The following is a 19364-nucleotide window of genomic DNA, read 5'->3' as shown; positions in this document are numbered from 1 at the left end:
TAAATAATTTTATAGTGCTTCACTAAAGGATGCATAATAATTTATTTCATTGTTCCCCCATTAGCAAACATTTAGACTGTTTCCAATTCTTTGTGTAAATATACATGAATTTATTTTTATTTACCTCTAAGAAAATATACTTAAGAATGATTTTTAGTTGTAGAATTGCTGGGTCATGTGTATGTGCTTTTAAAGTTTGACAGGTATCATTAAATTCTTATTCAAAAAAAGGTGGTACCAATTTACACTCCATGAGATGTTTTTATTATTATTTTTAATTACCAAGACTTTATCTACACTTCATAAAATCTAGAAGTTTTGTATTTACTGTTTATTCTCTTGTTTCAGAACAATGAGATGGTGGAGCTACAAAGAATACGGATGAAGGATGAAATCCGAGAATATAAATTCCGAGAGGCCCGCCTCCTTCAGGACTATACTGAACTAGAAGAGGAAAACATCACGCTGCAGAAACTGGTGTCCACATTAAAGCAGAACCAGGTGAGGTTTAAGAAGATTTTTGGTTACACTCCAGATGGATCTATACCTTCTGACCATTAAGGTTAAATCTTATATTTATCAGAAAAGAAACTGTCAAAATTTGCCTCAATCTCCCAACATTAATTATGTGCTGAAATTTCCCAACCCTCCTATTTCAGCTAAATTTAAAAGGCAAACCTAGAAGTAGTATAATTACCAAAAAGCTTTATTGGATAAGAAAAATCTTACTTTATACTTTAGCTCTATGTTAATTTATTTCTGGAGTAAGTTAAATGTATGGTAATCAGTTTAACCAATGACCTCTCATTAAAGCCTGGGTTTGTGAGCCTGTTTTGTAATACAAGCTTAAGGTTTCCCTGCAATCTCTATCAATCTCTCTCTCTGTAAACTGCTTTCAAATCATACGAGGATTATGAAATATAAATCAGTACGAACAACATTATAAGAAAAAAAAGGCCTGATTTCTTTATTCTGCTGTAAGCTGACTAAAAAGATTGCATGTGTACATTTAAATAATTTTGTGGGTAATGAGACTTAGATTGCTTAATTGCTGAATTTTCCTGATCAGTTTGCATTGTGGTTTGTTATAGTTATTAGTAATAGCATTCTTGAATCTGTACTTTTGGTAGAATTTATTTATGAATAAAAGTCATAGGTAGTTAAGCAAAGGTGGACTGGATTTCAAGGTCTTTTCAAAGGTGGTTCCTCAACCACAACCCTATTCTGGTCTCAACGCTGTTATAACCTCTCAGATCAGGTCATCAAACTGTGCCAGGCACTGTGCTAGGCTACAGAGGTACCAGAATCCAGAGGGTACGATTCTTACCCTCCGTCAACTTAGAGGGCAGCCCAGTTGTATGCTTCCACCTCTCTCCCTTCTCAAGTTGGTATCTCCTTCCAGAACTGTTTCAGTCAGCCCTTCATATCTATGGGTTCTGTGTTTGTAGCTTCAACAAACCACAGACTGAAAATATTCTAAGAAAAGAAATTCCAGAAAATTTCAAAAAACAAAACTTGAATTTGCCGCACACTGGCAGGTACATAGCATTTACATTGTATTAGGTATTATAAGTAATCTAGAGGTGATTTAAAGATGAGCCAATGTGCGTGGTTATATGCAAATGCTACAACCACTTTATCTAAGTTTTTTTTTTTTTTTTTGCGGTACGCGGGCCTCTCATTGTTGTGGCCTCTCCCGCTGCGGAGCACAGGCTCCAGACGCGCAGGCTCAGCGGCCATGGCTCACGGGCCCAGCCGCTACGCGGCATGTGGGATCTTCCCGGACCGGCGCACGAACCCGTGTCCCCTGCAGCGGCAGGCAGACTCACAACCACTGTGCCACCAGGGAAGCCCTATCTAAGGGTTTTGAGCACCCAGATTTTGGGGTCTGCCGGGGGCTCCTGGAACCAATACCCCACAGAGACTGAGGGATGACTGTGTGGTTTTGATAGATATAAAGATGAAAAGTGGAAAGGAAAAATCCAGGAGAAAATTGACACAATTGAAATTTTATTATTGATCATTGCCACTTCTGCCCAGCTTTGGAGTGCTGGGGATCAAAATGTGTACTAACCACCAGGGGGTGGTTCCAGACCATGAAAAAAGGGTTATCTGGATATCCCATGTGTTTTTATCTCATTCCTTCCCCTTTAAGCACTGAATCACTGTGTGTGCTGAGGGCTGGCAGTACCATGAGACCCCAGGTCTTGATTTGTCTGGGGACAGTGAACTCACAGTGGGGAAAATTAGATTTTTTTAAAATATATGTTTCTTAGAAATAAGAAGGGTATTTTTTGTTGTTTAGTTTTTTTGGTCGGTGATGAAGAATGTAGAAGACTTGAAGCAAGTTTATGTGATGCGCAAATATTTAAAGCGGTCATTTCTCCTGATTCCTACAGGTCCTCATTGCTCTCTGCACGGGCAGGGGTGCGGAGAGCATGCATCTACACTGTAGGGTTTCCCATCACTGCATGTGGTAGACTAACTTACTCAGGAGGTTAATTTAGGCCAGTATTAAGTATTCTTGAAAGACTGCCAAGGTATCCTGTGGGTATTCATTAGCCCAGATGCCATTTCTGTGGGAATTTGTACTACTAGCCTGGCTGATTACTGCTTACAGTTTACCCATACCCTCCCACCAGTAATTGAAACATGGAAATCAAATGCTTAACTCAGAAGTTTGAAAAAACAAACAAAAATGTATATATCTTTAAAATTTTATTTTGTAGATGTAATATGGTAATTTTCCCAATTAAGTGTCTAATTAATTAATTTGAAATCATTTTCCTTACAAAGGGCTATTCTGGTTTATTTCCTAACAAATGGGTGCACTGTAGTGTCACAAGTCTCTCCCAATTAAGGAAATACTGGGGTTTGTTTTTTTCTTACTATTGGCCTTTATTTACAGGATTTAGCATATATCGTAAACTCTCTAATTAATGAAGTATTAAATATAATACTTTACGTATAAATACCACAGATTTTTTTTTCAAAGACATGATGATGGCTGGCTTTCAATCTCAAAATTGGTCTGAATGTTGCTTTGTACTGAAGTTTCCTATACAAAATATACTCTTCCAGCCTGGTTTGAGGTTTCTCTAAATAGAAAAGCTACTAGAATTGTAAAATGTTTAGTTCAAAGAACTAGAAGATGCTCTTCTTCTGAAGTTCCATTTTCCTGTTAAATGTTGATTATTTTCTAAATAATTGTTTAAATAGCACTTCTTACTCCATATGTAGCTTCTATATATTAGTTTGTTTCCATCTCTCTTCACTATAGTATAAACACCTAAAACAGGGGCTGGCCCATTGTAGGCATTAAATATTAATAAATACTTGTTGAAATAATGAATAAATGTTTTTTCTTTATCTTACATCCACAATTCAACTTACAGAGGAAACTAAAATTTAAGATTATTATAATTAACCATACCAATTGTTATTCATGATCCTACACCAAAGAGTTGACTCTGAAAACTTTAGCCACATTCCTCTGTGTGCTGATTTGGTTCTGTGTCTAAAATAAAATTAGACCCAACCTTATAAATGTTTTATACCTTTATACTTTTCAAACCAAAATATCTGAAAGAAGTGCAGTAAGCAGCAGTAGCCATAAAAAAGTGTCAACTGTCAGTTCCCCATCAGAAAAAATCAGAAAAATCTGTTGATGAAACAAAGCTGTTTGTTAGACCTCTTGCAGTAAGATAACAGCTCAACAGAGCCTTAGTAGTATCTCAAAACAGGATGTCAACAGGAAGGATATTCATAGGATTTGAGGATCTGGACTGGTAGGTCTCACATGGTGGGAAAGTGGTTGGGTTAGACAGAGTTTATGACATAGCTTTGAGTTGGGAGGTACAGTAAAGTGAGGGTCTTGATTCAAGTCTTGAGGAAGCTGTTTTAGTTGGGTCTTATCTTCCAGGAGCAAGTTTTTCCCTCAAGCAGCTAAATTTTTTATGCCTAGTCCCAGTATCAGTTAACACAGAGGCAGGACCCAGTACTGCTTAACATAGGACAGGAAATCATGCTTAAGTTTTAGATATGTAATGGCAGGAGAGAGAAATAATAAATTTCATGTCCCTAATAGCTCACATATTGAGCTAAAGCATTCAATATTTGTTATCTAAGCATTGAAAACCCTAGTTTTCAATTAATAATACAATCATCTTTATTATGAAGAATATTTCCTCTAGGGATATATTTCTATTGATATATTTCTATCAAGTAATAATATCATAAGAGATATTAAAGATATTATTTCCTGGGATCAATTCAGTTTGATTTCATTTAACCAGTATTTCAGGGGTATCTTTCTATGAGGCCATGTACTTTTTAAGAACAAAAACCGTGGTCACTGGCTCAAAGAGCTCATGGTCCCAGTAGGGAAGGCAGGTAATAAACTCAACCATCCATGTAATTGAAGAGTAAAGCTATGTGTCAGGTTTGGCAATACGGGTCCAAATTAAGATCTTTAGAGTTCTAAATAAAGCCCAAATGGAAAACAGCAAGAAAAAAAAAAAGATCTTTAGAGTTCCTAAACTCTGAAAATATTATGGTACTTATTTCCAACCCTCATTAAAAATAGAATTACCGAACTATGAAGCTGCTATAATGAATCCCAACAAAGTACTGATTTTTCTCATGGTGACTACTTTGATGCTTTCTTTAACATATCAAATACCAATTTTTAAGTGCCTTCTCATTCTATTTCTTGGTGCCTCCACTTTGCTGGGGCTCTAATCATATGATAAAGCCTTGCAATGATGGTACAAGAAAGGAGTGATCTGTTTGCCTGAGTGGGTCAACAAAGACTTCAAATTAGGATCAGAGTCTTGACTTGGGTCTTGAATGATGAATAAGAGTTTTCCAGATGACTGTCTTTGCCTAGGCAGAGAAACATGAAACAGCTGGGTGAATAGGAACCACATGTGAGAGAGTGGAATGAGTGAAGCTGCCCAGCTAGAAAGAGGTCAAGTCCCTAAACACAGTTTATTATTAGTATCTAATATCATAATTGATGTTGTTATGTTTTTTCTATTTTATTTTTTCATTCACAATAGTTTATTCAGCAAATACTTATTAAGAGCAGAATTTTGTTGAAACACTATGAAGGAATACTGAAGCACTGTGAGGGACACCTGGGTGCATAGAAAGTATTTCCTCTAAGTAGTTGTGGAGAATATTTATTAAAAATATTTATTAAAAGGTGGCATGTGGTAAGAGCCATGGAAAAGGCCCCAAAGAAGGCATTTGGGCTCAGAGCCGAGTTCTCTTTCACCTATAGACTTTCACGACCAAGAGAGTGTTTGAACAGGCTCTTATTTGGTTGTAATTCAAGAGTAATTATTGATAATAATATATATGTATTATTTTTCTTAAAATCACCTTTATTCCCACCACTAAAGAACAACTATTATTAACATTTTGTTAAATTTCCATTTGATCTCTTGTATTCCACAGTCGTAATACATTATCCTTTTTCACTCAGTTGTATTTATTTCCTATATCATTACAAACCTATTGTTGACATCGTTTTGATAACTAAGATTATATCATATTCTTAAGAAATTATTTGTTCAAGGGATTATGGCTATGCTTTTTAAAAAAATTATCTCTTAGGGATAGATCCTAAAGTATGTGATATCTAGGGGTTAAAATAATCCAACTAGGGGAGTGAATGGAAATATAGATGAAAGAAGAGTAGACAGGAGTTAATGACTGTTGAAGCTGAGTGGTGGGCTCCTGGGGGTTCATTGAACTCTTCTTGCTACTTGGGTATTTTTACATTACCCACAATAAAAAGTTTTTTAAAAAAGAAAAAAAAGAAAAGAAAAACATCTCATTATGTGATGGTAAAAATATTTGGTAGATTTAGATTGTTCTAAATTCTCTACTCTCTCCCTCTGCCATGTAACCTGGCAGTGCCCTAGAAAGGGCAGAGTAAATTGGCCAGCTCCATTGACCTTGGTCTTAGTCATGTGACTCTCTGACCATTGGAATGTTAGCAGACATGATGGAGCACAGATTTCAGACATACTACCTTGGTTTGACTAATCCCCTTACCTTCATGCCCCAGGAAGCGTGACCCTTCAAGTTTGGTCCTAAAACAAGACATGTGCAGCTGACCTGAACAGTCTGAAGCCTGAAGCCAAGTCTTTCCAACTGGCAGCCTGAAGCAGAGCTGCTGGTGCTGGCACACGATCACCTGGTTATGTGGGGATCTTTCTTGCAGCTTTGCTTGTGTAAGAGATCCTCTGCCAGTCTCCAGTTGGTTTTCTGTGAGAATTGTCCCACATGTAGATGTATTTGATGTGTTTGTGGGGGGAGGTGAGTTCCATGTCCTCCTACTCCACCATCTTGATCCACTTCCATGTATTTTTTTGTTTGGGAGTAATTGGTACTGTTATTGCAGATTCTATCCTTAAGCACATGAAGTTTTTCTTTGCTTTCTCATCTTACTCTCTAACATATTTTATTGAGATTATATTCTTATTGTGATCATTTAACTAACTTACCCTGAGTTTAAAAATTTCCTCATTATTAATAATTAAATAAAACAAGTAATAGTGATGATAAAAATCTTTTCTTGGATTGTGAATATTCTGATAAACTATTACAAAAAAAATTCTTGATTTATTAAGCAAACAGTGCCCCCTTTTGACCACTGGACTCCATAAAAGAAATCCTGAGAGAGAGGTACCGTTTTCATCTCTGCTAGGAATTGAATTTATATGTATGGATATCTAAAGAACCATCCTGTGTTACCTTAATGGTGTATATACCGCGTGCTTCTCAGATTTATTTTGTAGCGTTTTAATTTTTAAATGTTAGGTCCACTAGAGTGTTTAATGGCAGTTTTGTTAGACCCAAATTTTAGTTTTATGAATCTTCTTTATCGTATCTGATTCAGGTTGAATATGAAGGCTTAAAGCATGAGATTAAGCGATTTGAGGAGGAGACGGTGCTGCTAAACAGCCAACTGGAAGATGCCATCCGGTTGAAAGAAATCGCTGAGCACCAACTGGAAGAAGCCCTTGAGACCTTAAAAAATGAAAGGGAGCAAAAGAACAGCCTGCGGAAGGAGCTCTCCCAGTACATCACACTCAATGATAACCATATCAGCATTTCAGTCGATGGACTCAAGTTTGCAGAGGATGGAAGTGAACCCAACAATGATGACAAAATGAATGGGCATATTCATGGGCCCCTTGTGAAACTGAATGGAGACTATCGGACTCCCACTCTAAGGAAAGGAGAGTCTCTACACCCTGTTTCTGACTTATTCAGTGAGCTGAACATCTCAGAAATACAGAAATTGAAGCAGCAACTTATGCAGGTAAGAACTTTGTTTAGGGCTGTTAGAGTGAATATTTTGTAAGTTACGTGTACTGTGTTGTGGGATTTCTTATTGTCACATTTTAGTTCCAGATTATTTTTTAAAATATTCTTTAACTAGCAACTTTGAAAGTACAATAGTTTAGAAAGACACAAAAGAGGTGTTGAAGAGAAATCTCTCATTTGCATTGCTTTATGAAATTTATTTCTTAGATAAATTAGATAGCAATGGAGTGTGAAGGGAGAAAAGATAGCATCTTGATGCATTTGTCACAAAAGAATTCAAAAGCTTTATACACAAGAGAAATGACAGAAAATGAAGTTTTCTATCACAAGCAACTCTGTGTATAGCTTCAAGATGAATGGTTATACTTCACAGCAATATTTTAAGCTCTAAAAGACATGAAGGACATGACATGGGGAGGGGGAAGGGTAAGATGGGACAAAGTGAGATAGTGGCATGGACATATACACAATACCAAATAGATAGCTATTAGGAAACAGCCGCATAGCACAGGGAGATCAGTTTGGTGCTTTGTGACCTCCTCGAGGGGTGGGATAGGGAGGGTGGGAGGGAGAGAGATGCAAGAGGGAAGAGATATGGGGATACATGTATACGTATAGCCGATTCACTTTGTTATAAAGCAGAAACTAACACACCATTGTAAAGCAATTATACTCCAGTAAAGATGTTAAAAATAAATAAATAAATAAGTAAAAGACATGAAGGACTTTCTATATATAAACTAGCAGGATATCATATGATTATGATCATATGATTAAAAATACAGAACAGGTATAAATCTGAAACCAAGGATTTCTTCTTCCTACATGAGCTAGGCCTTAAATTTTTAGCATCTTCTAATCAAATGTCTTGGGGAGAGTCCCACAAGCTTACCTCATTGTGAAATGGCTTTCTAATGTAGTCTTGCTTCCTGACTATACGTTAATCCAGTGATGATAGAAATGTTGTCAGAGGAGCAGCATCGCCACCACCATCATCACCTGTGGGCTGCTGAGGGACAAACTGTTGGGCTCCCCACAGATCTACTGAGCCAGGTATCTGCTTCAACAAGCTTGTTAGGTGACAAGTTTGAGGCTTGCTCTTCAGTCTGTTATCCCACCAAGGTTCTTTGCATAAAGCTGATAATTAAAGGCCTTAAGACTCTGGCAATCACTTTTTTTATAGCAAACAGGGCTTATAATTTTCTTTTCTATTTATTTATTTATTTATCTATCTATCTATCTATTTATTTATTTATCTATTTATTTATGGCTGTGTTGGGTCTTTGTTGCTGAGTGTGGGCTTTCTCTAGTTGCAGCGAGTGGGGGCTACTCTTCATTGCGGTGCGCGGGCTTCTCTTGTGGGGCAGGGGCTCTAGGTGCTCGGGCTTCAGAAGTTGTGGGGCGTGGGCTCAGTAGTTGTGGTACATGGGCTTAGTTGCTCTGCTGCATGTAGGATCTTCCCGGACCAGGGCTCGAACGCGTGTCCCCTGAATTGGCAGGCAGATTCTTTTTTTTTTTTTTTTTTGCGGTACGCGGGCCTCTCACTGTTGTGGCCTCTGCTGTTGAAGAGCACGGGCTCCAGACACGCAGGCTCAGCGGCCATGGCTCACGGGCCCAGCCGCTCCGTGGCATGTGGGATCTTCCCGGACCGAGGCACAAACCCGTGTCCCCTGCATCAGCAGGCGGATTCTGAACCACTGCACCACCAGGGAAGCCCAGCAGGCAGATTCTTAACAACTGCACCACCAGGGAAGTCCCAGGGCTTATAATTTTCTGCCTCTACAGAAATGATGACTGAAAATATAATTAGCAGAAGTAAATAAGACTAGAGAACCCATGAAATTAATATATTATTAGGCTTATTTTTAATATTATATCAGAAGTTAACATACCCTTTAACTTTTTTTTTTAATATTTATTTATTTTTGGCTGCGTTGGGTCTTCGTTGCTGTGCGTGGGCTTTCTCTAGTTGCGGTGAGCGGGGGCTACTTTTCATTGAGGTGCACGGGCTTCTCATTGCGGTGGCTTCTCTTGTTGCAGAGCATGGGCTCTAGGTGCGCGGGCTTCAGTAGTTGTGGCTCATAGGCTCTAGAGCACAGGCTTAGTAGCTGTGGTGCATGAGCTGAGTTGCTCTACGGCATGTGTGATCTTCCCGGCCTAGGAATTGAACCCATGTCCCCTGCATTGGCAGGCGGATTCTTAACCACTGCACCATGAGGGAAGTCCACCCTTTAACTTTTAACTTTACCTGCCCAGTGCTTTTGGCTGCTGAAAGAGAATTAATGAGAATTCATTTTCTCAGTGTTCAGTTTGAATCAAGGTAAGAGGGTATGGCCACTGGAAGAAAATTAATTTCATATAGATTTACCTGACTGCAAAGTGCAGTTCTATGTAGGTAATACTTTTCCATGTCTTTTTGCTCACACATTTCTTGTGAAAAAAAATTTTTGTGACATATATTTACAAGAACGTATGCCCTCAAATTGAATAGAATTAATGTAAAATTTTTCTTAAACTATCATGTTGGTTTCTTTAGGATAAAAATTTAGCGGGTTGAAGCTTTTGTTTTTTCTTTTTATTTTGGTGGCAGTGTAGAGTATATGAGGAAGAGGGGGTTTTATGTGTAAACAGCTCAGCAGTTTTCAATCAGGTCAACTATTGGTTGAAAGCTCAGAGCTGTTCTCAGTTTTAATCCTAAATGTAATCTGAGCTGGGGAATACAAAAGTCCAAAAGAGAGGAGTAGTTTAATCAAAAGAATGGTGGAGAACAAGTTCTCAGCAAGAGAGTGGTTCTCAATGGAAGCCACCTTGCAGCATTTGGGGTGGGATAGTTCCTCATTGTCTGAGTCTGTTTGATGAGTTACAGGAGGTTTAGCATCTCTGGTCCCAACCCATTAAATGCTCATTACATCTCCTCATAGATGTGGTGACCAAAAATGTCCCACACATTTCAAATGTCCCAAGGGTCAACCTCTAGTCGAGAATCATTCTTAGAGGGACAGCACTTTACTCTCCCATAAAATGGGGATACATTTTACCTTCTTCAAACTGTCATGAAGGTTTTCGAGTTAATGTACACAGAGTGCTTAGAACAGGGCCAAGCACATGATAAATGTTCAATAATTATGAACTATTATCATTATTTCAACTCCACAATGCCTTTAATTTGTTAAGCACTCCATTTATTTAGCTATTATTAATATAATTAACTGTTATTGTTGGATGATTAGCTCAAGGATCATCATCTCAGATGGGTGTAATGTGGTTGCTGGTAAGTCTCAGGGTGTGAGACAGTCTGAAAAGAGATATTCATTCAGCAAAAAGTTAGAGTGAGAAAAACTTGGCTGGATAAACCATCCCTCAATATATGAGAAAACTGTGTACCTTTGAATCTTTCATTAGAACTTAATTAATGCTGACAGTTTATAAAGATGTAGAGGGACACAGGAAGGGCCTTATGTCCCAAAGTTTGCTCTTAATTTAGCTGTAAAAAAACAGGCTCCACACAGGAAGGGCTTTGCAGTGTCCAGTCTCACACTTGGAACACTAACTACTAATTTTGTTGTAGGCCAAGTAACCACCTCTTTTCTTTTAAGCAGCATTTTTGTAATATATCTCATTCAAATTGTTGAACACAAGTATAGCAGAATGTACCTTCTCATGCATAATTTCTTTATAATCTGAGTTTTTCCTTAGCTATGTGTCCCCTTGTGTTTAATTCATATAAATAAATTATAAAAACATTACAGGAGGGCTTCCATAGTGGCGCAGTGGTTCAGAATCCGCCTGCCAACGCGGGGGACACGGGTTCGAGCCCTGGTCCGGGAAGATCCCACACGCCGCGGAGCAACTAAGCCCGTGCACCACAAGTACTCAGCCTGCGCTCTAGAGCTCGCATGCCACAACTACTGAAACCCGCGTGCCTAGAGCCTGTGCTCTGCAACAAGAGAAGCCACCACAATGAGAAGCCCGTGCACCACAACAAAGAGTAGCCCCCACTTGCCGCAACTAGAGAAGGCCTGCGCACAGCCACGAAAACCCAATGCAGCCAAAAATAAATAAATTTTTTTTTAAATTACAGGATACATTGCATAGAAGTTATTGCAGTTGGTGTTGATGTGAATGAGCCTTGAAAATAATATGGCAGTTCTAATAAACAACACTTACACACACCTTGCAGCACATACCATGGCTGTACCATTGTTTTGGACCTTCTGAGGGAGCAATAAAATGCACTTTCACTATGACTATCTGGAACACTTGGAGCCAGATGTATTTTGAAATTAAATATTCAGAATATAGAAAGTTTAGGCAGGGAGAAAATTTCCCCTCTTCCCTTCTAGGTTCTTTGGCTGGCCTAATAATTAAATTGAAGACAGATTAACAAGAGAAAAACAAATTTAATTTCGTATGTAGAAGGGCAGAGGCAGGAATGTAACACCCTATACCAGGGAATATGCAGCTTTTAAGATTTTCTTTCATAGGATTAAAGAAACCCTTCGAGGGACTTCCCTTGTGGTCCAGTGGTTAGAAATCTGCCTTCTAATGCAGGGGATGCAGGTTTGATCCCTGGTTGGGGACTAAGATCCCACATGCCGTGGGGAACTAAGCCTGCAGGCCACAACTAGAGAGACTGTGTGCCGCAACTACTGAGCCCGCGAACTCTGGAGCCTCCCCACCTCAACTAGTGAGAAGCCCGTGGGCTGTGATGAAGAGCCTGTGTGCCTCAACTAGGACCCAATGCAGCCAAATAAATAAATATATATTTTTATGCTTTAAATATACTTTTATTTCTGTTTTTTTAATCAGTCCAAAATAAATATTTTAAAAAATAAAATAAACACTTTGAAAACAGCATACCTGAGTCAAAGCCTATCAGCCTCTTCTTATCTTGCAAGATTCCATCTATGCATGTAAATTATGTTTTCCCCACTAATGATATTTACTTAACCTGGTTCCAAAAAGAAAACAACTATGTTTATGCCTTGGGTATCAGGAATGTTGGGTTAATTGCTTCACTTCTCTGAGGTGCATTTATAAAAGGGAAGGTAAAAGGTGATAAATTAGCCCCATCACTAGTCTCTATGATGCCTTTGTTGGAATTAGGAAAAAAAAAAGTCCCCTTCCTCAAGATATCATACTGCCATCTGCTGGAAAATGGTAATAATATTGATAAATATAAAAACCTACACTGACTACAATTTAAATAGTGCCTCCTAGAACTGGATCACCCTCAAAGTCCAGTTATTTCAAATAGGCTATAATAATAATAATAATTCTCAGTGACAAGTACTTTAGTTCATTTTATTAGAATGAAAATAAGTAGATCCTGCCTGGGAACACTAAATAAATTACATAATTATTTAAAGGAGTCTCTATGCTTGTGCTAAAATTTCTACCTTTGACAAATAGCCTCTGTTTAACCTCATATCACAGAGAGTCAGACTAAGCAGGAGAAAACTCTTTGCATTGTTTTCTTCAATATCATACTGGCTATATAATTTCACATGTAATGTGAGAAAATAGTAATATTTCTGTAAAACTGAAATTTTTAAGTTTTGTTGTATCCTCGTGGATGTGAAAGAAATAAAGATCCATACTGTGTTTATAGATATACTGTATTAAAGGCAATTTAAATTTTTCCTATAATGATGGTAAGTGGTCAATTTGCTGCATGTCCCATAAGAGTTAAAAGTAATTTATATATATTTGCTTAATTGGTGGATGCTTATAACCCAGGTAGATAGTGTTATCCCCATTTTACAGATAGGGAAACTGAGGCACAAATATGTTATGTAATTTGCTCAAAGCCAAAAGCCTAGGAAGTGGATTGCTACACAGAGAAAGAGAGAGAGTCAAACAAATGAAATATTATCTGTGCTTAACAGAGACTCACAAGATATTTATGAGATGAAATTAGTAAGACAAGATTGGTCAGTTCCTAGTTTTTAAAAATGTGACAAATACAATTTCTTAGGACAAAGTTGACAACTTAAGTTGTCAAACTATTGTAAACTTTACAGTTAAAGATTACCTTTAAAAGCTTTAGGCAAACACATTTCTCAGAAGCCTTACTTTTTTTTTAAACCATCTGTCAGTAACCATAATAAGAGCATCCATAATCACACAACAAGGGATGAGTCCATGTAGTTATTTTTTAAGAACAGCTTTATAGCAATTATTCACATACAATCCACCCAGTTGAAGGGTATAATTTGGTGTTTCTTAGTATAGTCACACAGTTGTGCAATCACCACCACAGTCAATTCATTACACCATAAAGAAACTATGTACCCATTAGCAGCCACTCCAACCGTAGGCAACCACTAATCTACTTTATGTCTCAGTAGATTTGTCTATTCTGGACATTTCATTTAAGTGGAATCACACAATATGTGGTCTTTTGTGTCTGGCTTTTATCACTTAGCATAATATGTTCAATTCGTGTTGTAACATATAGTAGTATTTCATTTCTTTTTATTGCCAAATAATACTCTATTATATAGATATACCACATTTTATTTATTCATTTATCAGTGATGGACATGTGAGTTGTTTCCACTTTTCAGCTATTATGAATAATGCTGTTATGAACATTCATGTACAGGTTTTTATGTGCACTTATATCTTAATTCCCTTGAGCATATACTTAAGAGGGGAGTTGCTGGGTTGTCGGGTAGCTCTATGTTTCACCTTCTGAGGAACTGCCAGACTGTTTTCAAAGCAGCTGAACCATTTCACATCTCCACCAGTGGTGTATGAGGATTCTGATTTCTCCACAGCCTCACAGACATTTATTTGCCACTTGACCATAGCCTAATTGCCCTGACTAGAACTTCTAGTACAATGCTGAATAAAAGTGGCAGGAGTAAACATTTTTGTCCTGTTCCTGGTCCTAAGAGGAAAGCATTCACCATTAAGTATGTCATCTGTGGGTGTTTTGTAGATGACCCAGCAGGTTTAGGAAGTTCTCTTCTATTTCTAGATTGTTGTCTGTTTTCATCATGAAAGGGTATTGAATTTTGTCAAATGCTTTTTCTGCATACATTGAGATGACCGTGTGGTTTTGTCCTGTGTTCTGTTAATACAGTATATTATATTTATTGATTTTTGCATGTTGTCAACATTGCATTCCTAGGATAAACCCCACTTGGTCAGGTTGTCTAACACGTTTTTATATGTTGCTGGATTCAGTTTGCTAGTATTTTGTTCAAGATTTTTGTGTCTATATTCATAAGAGATACTGGTCTATAGTTATCTTTGCCTGGTTTTGGTATCAGAGTAATACTGGCCTCATAGAATGACTTGAAAAGCCTCCCTCCCCTTCTTTTTTTTTTTTTTCTGAGTCTTTGTCCAGCTGACTGACTTTTGCATATACGTGTGTGTGTGTGTGTGTGTGTGTGTGTGTAAGAGAGAGACAGACAGAGAGAAGAGATTCCTTCTCACCACACTCTCCAAAATATATTACCTTCTTTTCCAACTGCTGGATTCCCTCACCTTGTGTTTCTTGGTTGTAGGCTGATCTTTTTTCACAGCTCTCATTCATCAGGGCACAGATTTGCCAGTGTTACTTCACTTCAAGCAGAGAAGAATGTTATTTATTTCTGAGTTCATTTTACATACTCATACTATGTATAACATTACAAAAATCACACCAGTCATTCAGGTGTCAAATTGAAAGTCAGATGACCAGGATAAAAGCTTTATGGAAATTAATAACTCATAAAACAGCTTTTATTTCTTTTCCTATAAAAGTCCTAATATAAACATGCAAATTCTGCTGTCTTTTCTTTTGTTCCTTCACAAAAGAAGAATCTATCAGTACTCAATACATATAAATGTGTTTATTTAAAAGGTAAAATTGAAAATAATTTCTATGGTGGTCCAGTGGGTAAGACCCCACACTCCCAATGCAGGGGGCCCAGGTTCGATCCCTGGTTGGAGAACTGGATCCCACATGCATGCCGCAACTAGGAGTTCACATGCCACAACTAAGAATTCCACATGCTGCAACTAAAGATCCCGTGTGCCGCAACTAAGACGCGGCGCAGTCAAAATAAATAAATAAATAAATGTTAAAATCATCCCCCTCCCTCCAACCGTCATTCCAACTGCCTTTAAAAATAATAATAATAATAATAATTTCTATGGGATGGGATTTCGCTGGTGGCCCAGTGTTTAGGACTCCGTGCTTCCACTTCGGGGGCACAGGTTCGAAACCTGGCCAGGGAACTAAGATCCCACACACATGCCGCAACTAAGAGCCTGCATGCTGCGTGGCCAAAAAATAATAATAATAATAAAAATTTCTATGGCGCATAATTATAACAATAATAATAATATATTGTGTACTTACACCAGACTACAGAGTTTACAAATTATGCATTCAAGTTTTCTGACAAAACAACCAACCCTACTATGCAAAGTAAAATCTTCAGTTTCAGATAGAAGACAGAGATTGTAAGAAGAGAAATAAGGCAACTATTCTTAGTCACTGTAGAAGATTATATATTATTTATATATAATTATAGATTACAGTTAACTCAACAAGTCTCTCTTGAATAAGTTCTTCACAAATGGAGATTAAAATATACACTTAGAATGAATAGTAATTTTAATCTTTAAAGTGCTTTGCATTTAATAATTCAAAGTACCATGTATCTTAAATAGTTTAAGCCCTGCTGTCTGAAATCCAAATACAATTTAAGGTACTTCAAGCCTCAATAGCTGAGGGAAAATGTAATGGCAGAGTTATACAAAATTATTCACAATTTAGTTATCTTTTTTTGAAGGGGGTGGGCAGACCAACCTCAATTGTCCAGAAAAAATATATACACACACACACACACCTGTATGTATGTATGTGTGTATTTACATACACACACATACATGTGTATGTGTGTATAAAATTTGGACATCATTCCCTATTCAAATGATTCCACCAGAAATGTATTGAATGTGGAAATTAGTACTATATGTGGAACATATACATATGAAGGAGACAGTGTTGTATTTAATGTTTTCTGGAGGTGCTATCATGAAGAAATTGGTAGACATACTTTGGGGCTTAGAAAATGTTTATGTTAAATGGGAATTGGCAAAGTCCAGGTTGGAAGCTCTCCTAAAGGCATTATCTCATTTATCATAACACTTTTGCCTCTAAAACAAACCTGAGACACGTTCAGTACATTTTGTTCTCATCCAGTTTTTAGTTTTATCCAAAAGTTTTTCCTATTGAAGAGCTTTTTGAAATCAGCTATGCGTATTGTATTCATGTATACTAATCAAATGATATTTAGATTTTTCAGACCAAATTTACTTAATTTTTAAGAGAAAAATAAAAAAAACAGTCCATTTCATTGAGATTGTATACAATACCAATAGTAGTATATTTAGGAGATTTTCCATCTCTTTTATCAAAAATTCAAATGTCTTGGCTTTTCATCAAATACTGTGTTGCATAATTACCTGGATTTTCACTTAAAATTATTGCCCAATAGTCTGGATAAGTCAATTCATCTTCAGCTATAAGCAAGTACAATCTGTTATACGTAATGAAACCCAGCTAAGAGGATTTGTATTCAAATATATCCTGACTCTGAGATGAAAGAGTTGCTTTTGCACATACAAATACAAATTTGTAAAGCAGATGTGTTTGCCATGTAGAAGCATTTTGGTCATGGGAATTGGACCACAGTTACCCAAATGTTAACAACAGCTAACATTATAATACCCTGAGCATTAAATTCACTGTCCTACTAAATCATCCAAATGTCCCTATGAGACAGGCATTGTTATGCTCCTTTTATAGATTATTAAACTGAAGCTTGCCCAGATTTGACTTGTGTATAATGCATGAGAATTTAGGTGGGTAAATATGCAGAGCATAATTCTTTTGGAATGATGTACTTTTTGATTGAGTTACCAGAACTGCTGAAATAAGAAAACACTCCAATTCAACTTGTAGTAATGGAAACATGGGCTCTTCTGCATTTTTAAAACATATACATGTCCAAATGTGAATGGGTCAAGCTCATCACTGACATTGCTTTGAAGTCATTCAGAGACTTTCTTTTGCCCTTGCAGGTAGAACGGGAAAAGGCCATTCTTCTGGCCAATCTCCAGGAGTCACAGACGCAGCTGGAACACACCAAGGGGGCACTGACGGAGCAGCACGAACGGGTGCACCGGCTCACGGAGCACGTTAATGCCATGAGGGGCCTGCAGAGCAGCAAGGAGCTCAAGCAGCTGGACGGGGAAAAGGGCCAGGACTCGGGAGAGGAGACCCATGACTACGAGGTGGACATCAATGGCTTAGAGATACTTGAATGCAAATACAGGGTGGCAGTAACTGAGGTGATCGATTTGAAAGCTGAAATTAAGGCCTTAAAGGAGAAATATAATAAATCTGTAGAAAACTATACTGAAGAGAAGACGAAGTATGAGAGTAAGATCCAGATGTATGATGAGCAGATTACAAGCCTTGAGAAGACCACCAAGGAGAGTGGAGAGAAGATGGCCCATATGGAGAAGGAGTTGCAAAAGATGACCAGCATAGCCAATGAAAATCACAATACCCTTAATACAGCCCAGGATGAGTTGGTGACATTTAGTGAGGAGCTAGCTCAGCTTTACCATCATGTATGTCTGTGTAATAATGAAACCCCTAACAGGGTCATGCTGGACTACTATAGGCAAAGTAGAGTCACCCGTAGTGGCAGCCTGAAAGGGCCTGATGATCCCAGGGGACTTTTGTCTCCACGGTTAGCCAGGCGGGGTGTGTCATCCCCTGTAGAAACAAGGACCTCACCTGAACCAGTTTCAAAAGAAAACACAGAGGCCAGCAAAGAACCAAGTCCAACCAAGACTCCCACCATCTCTCCTGTTATTACTGCCCCACCATCATCTCCAGTATTAGACACAAGTGACATCCGCAAAGAACCAATGAATATCTACAACCTTAATGCCATAATCCGGGACCAAATCAAACATCTGCAGAAAGCTGTGGACCGGTCCTTGCAACTGTCTCGTCAAAGAGCTGCGGCACGGGAGCTGGCCCCCATGATTGATAAAGACAAAGAAGCCCTAATGGAAGAGATCCTCAAGCTTAAGTCCCTACTGAGCACCAAACGGGAGCAGATCGCCACACTGAGGGCAGTGCTGAAAGCCAACAAACAGGTGATCTCATTCTACTAATGAGCCATGCTAGCCAACACTTTAGTTTATTCCTAAATGTTTTTGAGTGTCCACCACCATCAGGATGAGAGTTCAGATTCCTGGTCATTAGAGTAATAAAATAAACTGGCCAGAGCCAGGTCAGAATGTAATAATCTCTTTGAAGTGTGTGAATGGATGAAACGGGAGAGTAGCTATGCCCCACTAAGTAGAGGTAGAGGTGAGGAAATTAAAGCAGGAACAGAGAAGATCCAGTTGCAGATGTAGAAAGGCAGTCCAGGCGGTACTTACCTGGAGCCCAGCAATCACTGAGTGTAGAAACAGGAGATGGGGGGATGCAGAATAGTGTGGCGTGGAAGCTTACACCAGGCAGAGACAGCAAGAAAGGCACCCTGGCAGGCAGCTAGCGCAAACAGAGGGGAGCTCTCTAGAGAGAGAGGTAGAGATAGAGATAAAATAGAATGTGCACTAACTCTGCCACTAACCACATATCTGAAATTTAGGTCCACTTGGGATGTTAATTCACCTCAGTCAGAGCTTAAGCAGTAGAGAATTTTTCCTAACCATAGATCTTGTCCTTCTGGCATAAGTAGGAATGCTACCACATGATCCTACCTAACTCCTAGATCTCCTTGATGTCTGAATTTGGTTTCCACCCTCAAGCTTTTTCTGGATGACAGTGCTATGACATATAGGTGGGAAAATATTTTTAACCTCTGTTATTTTCTCTGGAAAGTGAGACTTGAAAGATACCTTTGAGAAGGGTGCTGAATAAAGGGTATTGATAAAAAGAAGCAACAAAACATCAAATACCTTCCTGCAAATGTGAGCAATGCTAGTGTTGGAGA

General features: G+C 38.2%; 1 protein-coding gene across 2 annotated transcripts in view; it reads left to right on the top strand.

Annotated features, from left to right (window-relative positions):
- The window catches only part of BICD1 (BICD cargo adaptor 1), a 196842-nt gene that overhangs the window by 137517 nt on the left and 39961 nt on the right, over positions 1–19364 (top strand). For both annotated transcript variants that reach the window (XM_060165194.1, XM_060165196.1), the window contains exons 3-5: positions 349–501; positions 6911–7336; positions 17428–18519. In XM_060165194.1, the coding sequence (XP_060021177.1) occupies positions 349–501; positions 6911–7336; positions 17428–18519 (1671 nt within the window). The remainder of the gene's footprint in view (positions 1–348; positions 502–6910; positions 7337–17427; positions 18520–19364) is intronic.

Source organism: Lagenorhynchus albirostris, chromosome 11 (genome assembly GCF_949774975.1).
Source record: "Lagenorhynchus albirostris chromosome 11, mLagAlb1.1, whole genome shotgun sequence".
NCBI classification, from domain to species: Eukaryota; Metazoa; Chordata; class Mammalia; order Artiodactyla; family Delphinidae; genus Lagenorhynchus; species Lagenorhynchus albirostris.
Note: the sequence above shows the minus strand (reverse complement) of the source record. Positions and strands in the feature narration are given on the sequence as shown.